At 36.6% G+C, this 13,053-nt stretch overlaps 1 protein-coding gene across 1 annotated transcript in view; it reads right to left on the bottom strand.

The window, feature by feature from the left end:
• Nucleotides 1-2,286: 2,286 nt before the first annotated feature.
• LOC127161917 (NACHT, LRR and PYD domains-containing protein 3-like) overlaps nt 2,287-13,053 on the bottom strand; it is a 29,809-nt gene continuing 19,042 nt past the window's right edge. The window contains exons 7-13 of the mRNA XM_051104676.1: nt 9,842-10,015; nt 9,560-9,733; nt 9,281-9,454; nt 9,004-9,177; nt 5,217-5,390; nt 3,295-3,341; nt 2,287-3,052 (exon numbers count right to left, since the gene is read on the bottom strand). Coding sequence (XP_050960633.1) covers nt 2,532-3,052; nt 3,295-3,341; nt 5,217-5,390; nt 9,004-9,177; nt 9,281-9,454; nt 9,560-9,733; nt 9,842-10,015 — 1,438 coding nt within the window. The 3' untranslated portion in view covers nt 2,287-2,531. The remainder of the gene's footprint in view (nt 3,053-3,294; nt 3,342-5,216; nt 5,391-9,003; nt 9,178-9,280; nt 9,455-9,559; nt 9,734-9,841; nt 10,016-13,053) is intronic.

A 13,053-nucleotide genomic window follows, 5' to 3' on the forward strand; every position in this document is an offset into this window, starting at 1 on the left:
GTTCGGATAGATCGTTTTAATGAACTAGTTAAGTTCTTTATGTTCATAAGCTATTTTACGGTGGAACTGGCTCGTGTTGTCCACAATTTTGAGCACTGCAAGACAGAATAGATAATGATGTGATCGAGGGTCTTGGTCCTATTTCCATCTTAAATAATTTTTTTTTTAACCTGTTTGTCAGCCAATGATAATTCTGAAACCAAACACCAAACACCAAAAGTACAGATCAGTGGCCGAGAGTGCCTCTGATTGACAGACAAACCACAAGCTTTTATATAAGTGCTGTTGTTAATCTTCTGGTTTTGTTTCGGTGTAGAGTTTCCTAATTTTGTGCAAAGCATAGCTACTGTCAAAGTAAACATAATTCAGCTGTGCACATGTACACTTCATGTCTTGTTTTATTCATGTAATAAACACATGTCCACTGCTGAGCTGTGGGCTATAAGTAATTTTATGGGCAATGCAGACAAAATTACAATTTAAAATCAGTCAGAGCTACAGAAATGTATTGTAATTTATTTTGTTTTGTAATTTTTACAAACAATGATTCATATTATGAGAAGGCTACTTTTTATGATCTTTATGTCCTGCAGTCATTGCGAAATTAGGTTCCTTTAATCTAAAAAACAAGAATCGAAGAAGAATCGAAAGCTACAGTGAGGAATCGATTCCACAAATTTCAGAATCAAACAGCCCTAGACAGAAGTCCACGAACCGAGTTAAATTAAGCTAATTGAGTTGAATTATTTTATATCATTTAAGAAAATAACTATAAAAAAAAAAAATTCTATCCATTTCGGCTTCATCCAAGCACGTCCAGAATTTTTATTTTGGTGGATCTCTAATTTATACTAAAGAGTATATGATTATGTAATAATAATAATAATAATAATACCAACAACTGCATTGTCAACTTAACAAGACAACATTCAAAGTTCTGCTCCGTTGTCATGGTGAAAGTAACAGCCATTGAAACAAAAAAAAGTACACACTTGTGATGAAGAAACATTTACAGCCTTTTCTCCAAAAAGCTCCCATCAATGGCCCAGCTTGAGCTGCAGTGCTCCCCCAACCTCTTACTCCATGTTCCTCTACCTCCACTGGGTTACCTGTTGTGATGGCGCCTTTGCCACTGCCACCATCAAGCAGCCATTGCCCCATTACTACCTTTAGGCTGCTTGTGCAACTTGCCCCCACTAGCAAGGACCTACTGTCGACTACCTTGCAAACTGGTGCAGCGTGTGGAATCCCTTCAGAAGCCATCCAGTCAGACAGCCATGAATCACAAGGTATTGCATCTAAGACTATAATTAAGATTAATGTTTTTACACTGGTTAAATTATTTACTTTTACAGAAATCACACACAAAATGTCATTACACTTATTGGCCCTAGCAAGAACTTTTCAGCAACTCTACTTCCACAACAAAAGTGCCTTCTTTAAAAAAGCTACAAACTGAATTTTCACAGAAACTGTACACTTGTCAAATGAGAAAAAACAAACAAACTAACAAACATGTTAACTTACAAGAGAGTTAAGGACCACCGTAGTGCAACTGGGGAGGGGAAGCAAACCTGGGAGTATTACACAGTATGTTTAAGACTGCACTGTATTACTTTAAGCATCAGAATAAACATGTTATGTCTTACAAGATCATTTTACATTGACATGCTTTTTTCTACAGCTAATGGATGAGTTAGTTGGGTCCTCTGGGATAGGAACTGCAACACCTAGAACAATTTGCTCCACTCCTTTGTTTGGAAGATCCACCTTCTTAAAACAGGCCTCCAACTATCTCTCTTCCTCAAGCTCAGGCAGCAGGTGCTTTGTTGTGTTCTTTTGTACATATTGGCCAATAGGTGGCAGTAGTAGTATGTACTATGTGTAAGTGAGTACAAGGTGTAAGCGAGACGTCGGACTTGTCCTCTGTACTGCATGCACTGTACCGTTATACTGCTTCATCTAGTTATTAAAATAAAATAAAGAGTTAATTAGTTTCTCATTGTTTCTCACTAAGAACTTAACATGCTTCTATGGACGAGCAGCCGCCACAACCCTCACAATTTTTTGAGACATACGAAGCATGTGCAGAGAGAAGGACAGCTGTGCTTGAGTCCCTTGTGAGGTCCGACCTGGAGAGATGGAAGTGACTAAACAAGAGACAGAGATGATCCTTTGAAAAAAAAAAAAAAAAAAAAAAAGAGGTTTTGACCAGCTTGGGAATGATTGTGGAGGTGCTTAAGAAGATAGGAAAACAACAAGAGCCACTTTATTTTATTCTTCTGTAATTGTTCTTAAAATGTCAAGACAGTTTTTCTTTTGTACTACTGCAGCAGTTAGAGATCCATCCATGCTGGATATATAGGTCTGGGTCGCTAAAGACACGAATATGTAATAATGATTGGCGAAATATTCATGCATTTAAGGGTTAATGTCATGAAGAGACTTTTCACTGTTCTCAACATCTTACTGTTACTGATTCATCATGCAGGAATTATGGGTAGAATCCCTCATCGGTCTATTCTGATTCATCAACAAATTTTCACTGCTGATCCAGAATCAACAGCAAACCCAAGAAAGAGCGGCTGAGTGAATGTGGTCTGGACTGTGTGGATGAGACTCATTTTGTCAGAGACGCTGTAGAAGGACAGAGTTCCTGCACTCTCATCCACATACACTCCTATTCTGCTGCTGATGGACTTCACAGGGAGCTCAGTCTGTATATCATTGTGTATGACTGAGTAACTTGAGGAAGAGCAGAACAAACTCCAGGATTTATCATTAGATCCAAACCAACACTCAACACCTAGTCCTTTCCTGCTGATGCTCTTATATGATACTGATATGAGAACGCATTCACCACTCCACTCAATCTCCCAGTAACAGCGTCCAGACACACTCTCTCTGCACAACACCTGACAATAATAATCAAATCTGTCTGGATGTTCAGGATACATCTGATTCCTGTTCTCATTGGTCACCTTTCTGTTCTCCTCAGACAGAATGAGTTTAGTGTTTGCTGTGTTTGGATCCAGTGTGAGAAAACCAGCATCTGAACACGAGAACCAGAGACATAAACATAACTAAAGTTGTGTGTTCTTGAATACACTGTTTATGAGGAATGTGTAAAATGTCTTGGGTGTTACACTTTCTATATTTCCATTAACCAAATGGCTTGAAAACGTGCTAAACAGAGTTTTTTGAGATTCAGTAAAAAAATCATTTTCTGTGATAGTTAGGTTTAGTGTGTGTGTCTGTGTGTGTGTGCGTGTATGTGTGTGTTTGCAGACATACATTTTTTTAGTCCAGCTGTAATCCTGGATTCTCCTCCATGATCCACACTAGAAAACAGTCATGTTCAGTCAGTAAACAAAAGTTTTTGTCTAGTTATTTTTAAAAGATATAATTTTTTCAACAGACAGAATATCAGAGGTTTTTGTTTCTGTTGTTGGACTTGTGGCAACGTCATTGTTGTTAGATTTGTGGAGTAAAAATGATAAGTATATTAATTAGACCCTTGGGGTAAGATGGACCACTAGAATTGGCACAGAAAGCCCAGAGTGGCATGTTAATGCTAGTGTTATTTTTAAATGCAATATTTATTTTAATTACTACTATATATTTTCATGAATTACATTTCAGATACATTTCCAAGATATTCACTTTCATTAAAACTTATAGGTTAATTAAGTGAAATCATTCAAATAGGCTTGTGTGTTTCCTTAGTTGCTTATACAGTATGTATTTTTTTTTTATTAGGTTTTGCATATATGGACATATATATTTATACAGTACAGACCAAAAGTTTGGACACACCGTCTCATTCACTCATTCAAAGAGTTTTCTTTATTTTCATGACTATGAAAATTGTAGATTCACACTGAAGGCATCAAAACTATGAATTAACACATGTGGAATTATATACATAACAAAAAAGTGTGAAACAACTGAAAATATGTCATATTCTAGGTTCTTCAAAGTAGCCACCTTTTGCTTTGATTACTGCTTTGCACACTCTTGGCATTCTCTTGATGAGCTTCAAGAGGTAGTCACCTAAAATGGTTTTCACTTCACAGAAAAAGGAAAAACAAGAATTCCGCTTGATTTTTCGTTTTCGTTCAGGGGTTGAAAAATGAATAAACAGCTTGAATATTTGATTTCAACACGTGGGCGGAACAAAACGCCCCTTTCTGCTGATTGGTCAGCCGAAGATCAAACCATGACTAGTCAGTTCTTCTGCAATTTCACACAAAATAATATTCCTCCACTGCTGCAGTTCAACGGATAACTAACACGATTATTGTAACTACATTTAATAGTTTTCTCATTAAACAACCACACTAACGAATAGCTCGACAAAACCTGTACCGGGGCAGAGCCTAGAGAGGGCTTTCTTCTATGTAGACATAAATTTACTTACGCGTTGCATTAGTTGGCTGGGTTTGATGGCACATTAAAAGAAGTGAAAATCATGATTCTCTGCCATTAAAAGTGCAAGCAGGACATTTATTTATTTATTTATTTCCAATAAATAAATAAATAGATCAATAAATAAATAAATAAAATAATTAAGGTGAGCAGGCCTAACCTATAGTTCATACAGTTCCAATAAATTGCAATGGGTTAAATAAACTCTGAATGAGCAGATAAACGCACTCTGTCAATAGCAGACCAGTAGAAAAGTGTAAATACACAGCAGTCATAACTTTGTTTTTGCTGAATTTACTTCATTAATATTGGGTAATAATTGTTGTCAGATAATTGATGTGTTTTATTTTTTCTGCCGACTAAACTTTTTACTTTCACTGTTTACAGCTCAATCACATTGTGCAATATCGAGACTGGTATGGAACTGAACTGTATAAAGCGCTATAGAAATATAGGTCACTTGACTCTAGTGTACTGTCTTTTGTGTTCCCTGTGGTTTTCTCTCTTTGGGTCACAAAAGCTAAGAGTTAGTTTCTACCTTTTATGGAAGCTGTATGGAGCTGGCTGCCATTTTTGTTGTATTTTCACTGTTTGCTCTTGTTTTGTGGCCAGTTAGGGAAATAAAGTACTGTTTTGTTGTTAATTTGTTTTAATCATTTTAGTTAAGGTATTACTCCTCAGATTGGTGTTAAATCCTTTATACTGTTGCATCCTCTAGAAACCTCTATATTCATTTACATATACAATGAAGAGTTTTAATAAAGTCTAATAATTCCTGCTAGACATACTTGACTTTTTCCAGTTTGCAGTTTGAATCCTCCAGTTTTTCAGAAAGCAGCTTGACACCTGAATCTCCTGGGTGATTGTAGCTCAGATCCAGCTCTCTCAGGTGTGAGGGGTTTGAACTCAGAGCAGACGACACATAATTACAGCCATTCTCTGTCACCATACAGCCAGACATTCTAGAAAAGCATACAACAACAGTTCACCTCACATTAGTTTGTTTGTTGTGTATATCATATGTTGTATCCTTTCTGTATTGACCTCATTATTCTAATACTAAGATTTGACATATCACAACTATTCAGTGTTTTCAGTCTTTCAGTTTGCATAATTATGTTAGGTTTCAGACATTTAAATACACACATACAGTAAGTACTAACAAAATAATACATTTATAGTTTGTAAAATATGAACCAAGGTACAAACCAATGTCTATGGAAGCGGCGATAATGATCCTTACAAATATAATCTGATGACATATTTTATTGATATCACATACACATTGTTTAGATACTAACGTTTATTCTACTCTTCTCCCAGTTCACTGGAGACTTACTTTAAAGTCTTTCTGGAGGAAAGGATGAATGTGTTGTAAGTCCTACAGCTTGGATTCAGACTAACTAACATGGCGGTGCCAATCACCCAGTACAGATCATCTAACACGGTCATTATAAGTGTTTAAGCTACTAAATACATTTGCGAAATATCAGATATTACATATAATAGTAAACACGTTTGTGAATATTTTGAATAAATAGGAAGAACAAAATAAAAGCATTACATCTGTCATGCAACGCTACTGTGGCTGCGCTGCGGTTTTAAAAAAAAGTTTTTTAAAAATTGTAAAGGGACAAATTTATTTTCACTATTCACTATTAACTATTTGCTTATTAGCATGCTAATTAGTATCATACTGTTTGTTAGTACTTTAAAATACATATTCGCATGACCATATTCTACATTCCTAATCCTACCCAAAACTTAACAATCCTCACTTATCCTTACTAATTGATAATAATATTAGCTAATAAATAATAATAATAATAATAATAAGCAGTAAATTGGGAGTTTATTGAGCCAAAAGTCATAGTTAATTTTTTTTTGTTGTTGTTATTGGTGAGAATTGGACCTTAAAATAAAGTGTGATTTTTTTTTTTTTTTTTTTTTTATCTTTAAAGTCAAAAGATGTATATGGCCAATTAAATCAAAAAGGCATGGCTTTACAGTTTACACAAACATTGAACAGTAAGTGTCAGGGTTCTCCCCTGACAGTCTTGTCTGTGTTGTCTTTGTTTCATGTTTCTATGTTTGTGCTGTGTCTGAGCACATGGCTCTGTCTTTGTTGTTGTCTGCCATGTTCTCCCCTTGTCCTGCCTCCTTCTTACCCGTTGCCACACCCCCTTGTTTAGCTCTCGTTTGTCCGAGTGTTGTCACCTGGTCCTTGTGTTCCTCTCTCATTTGTCTGAGTGTTCTCACCTGTTCCTCATGTTCTCTGCACCTTTATATTGTTCTCCCTTTCCCTCTTGTTTTGCCAGTTCATTATTCTACTTTGCTGTGCTATAGTCAATGTTTGCTAGCTTGTCTTCTCGTTTGTGATACTGATTATTCCTTGCCTTGTTGTTCACTAAATACTGTCTCCTGTCCGTTTTTAGTCCAGTCCAGTCCTGTCTTGTCCTGCAGGCCGAACTCCTGGTTTGCTCCCTCATCTGCAACGCAGCCAGACTTGTGCAGTGCCTGTGAGAGCATGTGTGTGGAGCGGCTATACCCTGTGTTCCTGTCGGGGGGACCATTGCTAACATCTAGCCTCCAGCTGTGCTACCTTCTCTAGCCCTTTGCCATCCTGGGTTGGAAACAGCAGCCACTCTTGCTCTGCCTGTTGCCCCTGTCTCTCGTCATCGCCTTTTGTTTGGACCATGCACTGCTCCCCTCCTCACCTTCTTTTTTGTCCTGTCAATCATTCTGTTAATAAACTGTCACAACTCATTCTGCTTTTGAGTCCTCCTTCAGATATCATGACAGTAAGTTAATATTAACAATATTCAGTAACAAACAACATGTAATATCAGTAATGTTCAATAATAAACTTTTATTTTTTAGAGTCATTTTCAGCATATTAGGCAAACAATGCAGAATGGATATGTACATATTTAAAAAAGTTAAAAATTCTCAGCAAGTGTATTACATAAATATGTGCATTTACAGTAAAATTGCAATACTAATATCAACTTAATATATAAAAATATAAAATATTTCAGAATTTTTTAGAATTTTGTGAAAAACCTTAACTACTATGTACTTTCATTTAAATTAATCATTTGACATAATGTTCTTATTGTGTATATACATGAAGAGTTTCGTTGCAAAACAAGATATATCCATTTTGAGAAATGTTGGTTATTTGACATTATTATTTAAGACATCAACAGTCAAGTTCATTCACAATTTTTGTACATTAAACTATTACTTGCGCTCAGTGAAGGCCAGGGACACAATATTTTTCAAATCCAGGATATTTTTTATTTAATTTTATGTCCATAAATAGTTCATAAATAAGTCAAAAACTATGCCAAAATGCAACACATTTATCTTAACATTGTCAAACATCTTAAATTGGTTAAAAAAACAATACTTCATAAATATATGGAATAGTATATACAAAGATTGATTAATAATAATAAGATTCTGAGTTAGTTTTGGCCAGAACATACACAACATAACTTTTTTTTTTTTTTTTTTTTTTTTGCAAAACGCTATAAACGTAGCCTACGTGACTGACAGCTCGCCTACAGTATAAACAATTAAATGGTAAACGTTTTTTTAGTTAGCCTATTGAATCCTCTTTTTAAAAATATTTGTTTTGTTTTGATATTATCGTTAAATCAATGAGCAAACTCGGAGCACTTCACTGGCATTGACTCTCTTCCCAGGGGATGCTAAGCATTTTCATCTTCTGCCTCTTCTTGATCCTGACGTCTGTCCTAACCACCGCAGCATTTTGATTTTAGCTTATTTCGCTGTCCAGCTCAGTCCTCTTTGCTCATCCGATATTTCCTATTTCTTGTTTGTATTTTCGCACTCTTGTCGTCGTTGATTGGACCCGCAAACCGAAGCGTACAGTATCTGCGCGCTGCTGCCAATAGGTATCTAAAACGTCACCCGTAGTGTAGTGTTCATGTGAAATGTAGGACGGAGGGAAAAATGACCCACAGCATCTCTGACATGATTTGCATGATTGGCTCATGCATCACCGGCCAAACTGGCTGGTAAGTTTTTATCAATACCCGCCAAAATTATTTTTAACCCGCATTTGGCGCGTGGCGGGTGTTAATTTCGAACCCGCACTTTGTAAAGAAACTGGTCTGGCGGATATCGCGTTTTGTGAAAAAATACATTTTATAGTAGGCCTAAAATTTACATTCTTAAATTTTATTAATGGCAGCAATTCACACATAGATTAAGGTACATCTGAACAGTGATTTCCAATAATAAAATCCAAATGTCAAAAAATGGCGTTTATCGCGTTTTGCAACCAAAATCTTCACATGTTTTACACTTATATTTAAATAAAATATTGGCATATAACTACGTCTACAATTAACTTCTGTAATGACATTTATAATTACACTGTTGATCCATCTCTTACACATTAACCTACCCATACCACCATGCAAATTGTGCTTTTGTCTCTTGTTCTGACTTTTCTGAGAGCAGATGCAGGATTTGTTGACAAAATTCAGTGGCCATTTATTGTGGCAACATGTTGTTAATTATTTTATAAAAGAAAATATTTACCTCAGTGTCTCCAGCTGACAGTTTGGATTCTTCATTCCATCAGAAACAAGCTTCACTCCTGAATCCTTTAGGTCATTGTTGTTCAGGTCCAGCTTTCTCAGGGTGGAATTTGATGATTGTAAGACTGGAGACAAACTCTCACAAGACTGAGCAGTAAGATTACATATGGAAATTCTGAACAAGAAAACAAAGTAACTCCATACAGATTATATCTTAGCAGTGTGATTTTTAGTAATAACCCCAAAAATAAATAAATAAATACATTTTGAACCCAAACCTCAGTATCTCCAAATGACATTTTGGACTCTTTAGTCCAACAGAAAGAAGCTTCATTCCAGAATCTTGCAGGTCATTGTTACTCAGGTCCAGCTCGCTCAGAAGGGAGTTTGAGGATTGTAAGACTGAAGACAAACTCTCACAAGACTGAGCAGTAAGATAACACATGAAAAGTCTGAACAAGAAAAACACAACAGTTGCATGCAGAATAAATCTTAGCAGTGTGCTTTTTAGTAATTAACAATGCAAAAAAAAAAAAAAAAGGACTTGAAAATCAAACCTTAGTATATCCGGTTGACAATTTGGACTCTCTAGTCCATCAGAAAGCAGCTTGACTCCAGAATTCTGCAGGTCATTGTTACTTAGGTCCAACTCTTTCAGACACGAGTTTGATGATTGTAAAATTGATGACAAGCTCCCACAAGACCGAGCAGTGATATTACATAAGGAAAGTCTGAACAAAAAAAAACACAATAATTGCATCCAGAATAAATCTTAGCAGTGTGATTTTTAGTAATTAATATAATGAAAACAACTAATAAAAAGTATTCGAAACTCAAACCTCAGTATCTCCAGATGGCAGTTTGGACTGTTCAGTCCATTAGAAAGAAGCTTCACTCCTGAGTCCTGCAGGTCATTGTTACTCAGGTCCAATTCTTTCAGGACAGAGTTTGAAGACTGTAGAGCTAAACACAAACTTTCACAGGACTGAACAGTGAGATTACACCCACACAGCCTGTGAAGAGAACAAAACACCCATATTAATGTTAATTTATCAGTTATCAGTTAAGGTTCAGTGCCTTGCTCAAGGGCACCTCAGTTGTGGGTATTAAGGGTAGAAGAGAGCACTGTTCATTCACTCCCCCACATACATTTCCTGCCGGTACTGAGAATCAAACCCGCAAACTTCAGGTTACAAGTATATGTTAATCTGCAATGAATAAAACACATCTGCAAATTATATTTGAATGGATTGTTATTGATGCTATCATAGACATCAGTGTCGTAGCGTATCAGAGCAAATCAGACAATTTAAGATTCTAGCAGAACATTGTTGAATTCGCTGAATTCCACGAAAAGGCCCAAAACAACATGGATGATTGTAAATCAGATCCTAGCTCCACAAGTCTGATGCAAGTCTAACTAACTAGCAGTTTAGAACAACTTACAGCATTAACACAAAAGAACACTTATTGATAATCCTAAATCAGTAAGTAGACTGTCAAGTTTGGGGCAAGATACAGCATGTCATGACTATCACAGGATGAAGACCAGGCTCCTTCTTGATCTTTTGACCTTTTTTTCCGCATAAAGCATGTCCTCACATTCACAGAATGACACAAAGACTGTCTTTCACATATGTAGATGCACCAAAATTAATGATATCAAAAGGATTTATGAACAAATATCAGTCCACTGTATAACTCTATATCATGAATGTAACCCACACATTTGTCCATCATGTTCTAATCACTTATTGTGTATGTCCTTTTAATAACTAGTGAACAGGATAAGGGTTTACACATTTGTGTTTTGTATACCTGAGCTTGAAATTGCTTTACTGAAACGTTTCTATCATTCAGTTTTTTGTCAAATGCAAGCATGTGCACAGACATATATATATATATATATATATATACATATATATATATATAGATAGATAGATAGATAGATAGATAAGTAGTACATAGATAGGTAGATAGATATACATGCTTGCATTTTATATGTATGTGTGTGTGTGTGTGTGTGTGTGTGTGTGTGTGTCTGTTTCTGGCACATCAAAGACAGGCAGAGAGCCACCGAAGTGAGGATTTCCCTTCCTTTCCAGTTCTGTATAGTACTGGCATACAGGCTAACTTAAAGGGATAGTTCGCCCATTTAAGACATGAAGTTGTATGCAATCCTTACCAGCACTATAGTGTACACACGCTGACCCACTCTGTGATCACCTCCCTGGTCAGAGTTCTGGCCGCTGGAAGTTTTTCAAGAAAGTAGTCCCGGTTAGTTTCCGGGGCCTCAAAACTGTGCGTTTTTACGTGAAAAAATTATATGCGTTTCAAAGCTTGATTAATTTACATCACAAAAAACACTCCAGACAAAATTCATACCTCAGTTTTAATCGGCACTATTTTCTTTCCATTTCCATCAATCCGCGCTGCTGTCAACTTCAACAGTGCGTACGTTCCGATCAGCTGTTCCATAGTGTTTACACACTCGAATGACAACGACGTAAAAAGTAGAAAATTAACAATGGTGCGAACTTGTAAATTCCCAGGTTGTGACCACAAGAATGTGCCGGGATCACCGTTCAGATTCCATCGTTTTCCTGTTTCGGATATAGCTATGAGACAGCTTTGGCTGGTTGCCATCGGCTATTCTGCGGCAGCTAAAATATCCAGTATCAAGGATTTTCGTGTGTGCAGTGCTCACTTCAGCGAAGACGATTACATCCCCAACGTAAAAAGCAAAAAAACGGATTTTAAAGATTTTCACTTATAAACACGATGATACCGACACAGGTTCCGCATAGTTACAGACAATAACAGCAATAGCGAAGCATCATATTTTGTTGTGTTATATAGATTCAACTCAATTCATTAGTAAAGACATTTGCCGATTTTCTCACCACATAGACAGTCGATTGTTGTCGATGCTATCATTGCCCCGGTTAGCATATTCTCAGTGTAGCCTAAAAACTGACGTTAGCTTCAAAATAAACCTGACGTATGCGACATAAAGTTAGTAAATAGAGCTTACCCATGGTACTGGTACAGCAGAACTCTTTAACATCCGTTTTTTGCTTTTCCTCCTTGGTTGGGGATGTAATCATCTTCGCTGAAGTGAGCACTGCACACACGAAAATCCTTGATACTGGATATTTTAGCTGCCGCAGAATAGCCGATGGCAACCAGCCAAAGCTGTCTCATAGCTATATCCGAAACAGGAAAACGATGGAATCTGAACGGTGATCCCGGCACATTCTTGTGGTCACAACCTGGGAATTTACAAGTTCGCACCATTGTTAATTTTCTACTTTTTACGTCGTTGTCATTCGAGTGTGTAAACACTATGGAACAGCTGATCGGAACGTACGCACTGTTGAAGTTGACAGCAGCGCGGATTGATGGAAATGGAAAGAAAATAGTGCCGATTAAAACTGAGGTATGAATTTTGTCTGGAGTGTTTTTTGTTATGTAAATTAATCAAGCTTTGAAACGCATATAATTTTTTCACGTAAAAACGCACAGTTTTGAGGCCCCGGAAACTAACCGGGACTACTTTCTTGAAAAACTTCCAGCGGCCAGAACTCTGACCAGGGAGGTGATCACAGAGTGGGTCAGCGTGTATACACTATAGTGCTGGTAAGGGTTGCATACAACTTCATGTCTTAAATGGGCGAACTATCCCTTTAATGGATAAATGATAGCTGAATACTTTATTGTTACTTTATTGCTAATGAAGATCATGATCTCTGAGATCTGATTATTTTGTAGACATATGTTAAAAAATGAAATAATGTCAAACAATTGGGTGAGTGTGAGGGACGTTTAGTTTAGAAAAAAATTTAAATAAATATGAGAAATGCCCTTATTTCCACTTGAGCCCCTGCCCCTCAAAATGTCTGTGCATGTCCCTGGTAAAATATATTATATTCCTGTTATAGAAATCATGTCTAAATTATACTCTGCAAAAGCAGAAAAATTTGGAACACCTGACTGATAAGATAACATGATGATTTATGTATTGGGAGGAAAAACATAGAAACATCCCAAG

Source organism: Labeo rohita, unplaced genomic scaffold, assembly GCF_022985175.1.
Source record: "Labeo rohita strain BAU-BD-2019 unplaced genomic scaffold, IGBB_LRoh.1.0 scaffold_774, whole genome shotgun sequence".
Lineage (NCBI taxonomy): Eukaryota > Metazoa > Chordata > Actinopteri > Cypriniformes > Cyprinidae > Labeo > Labeo rohita.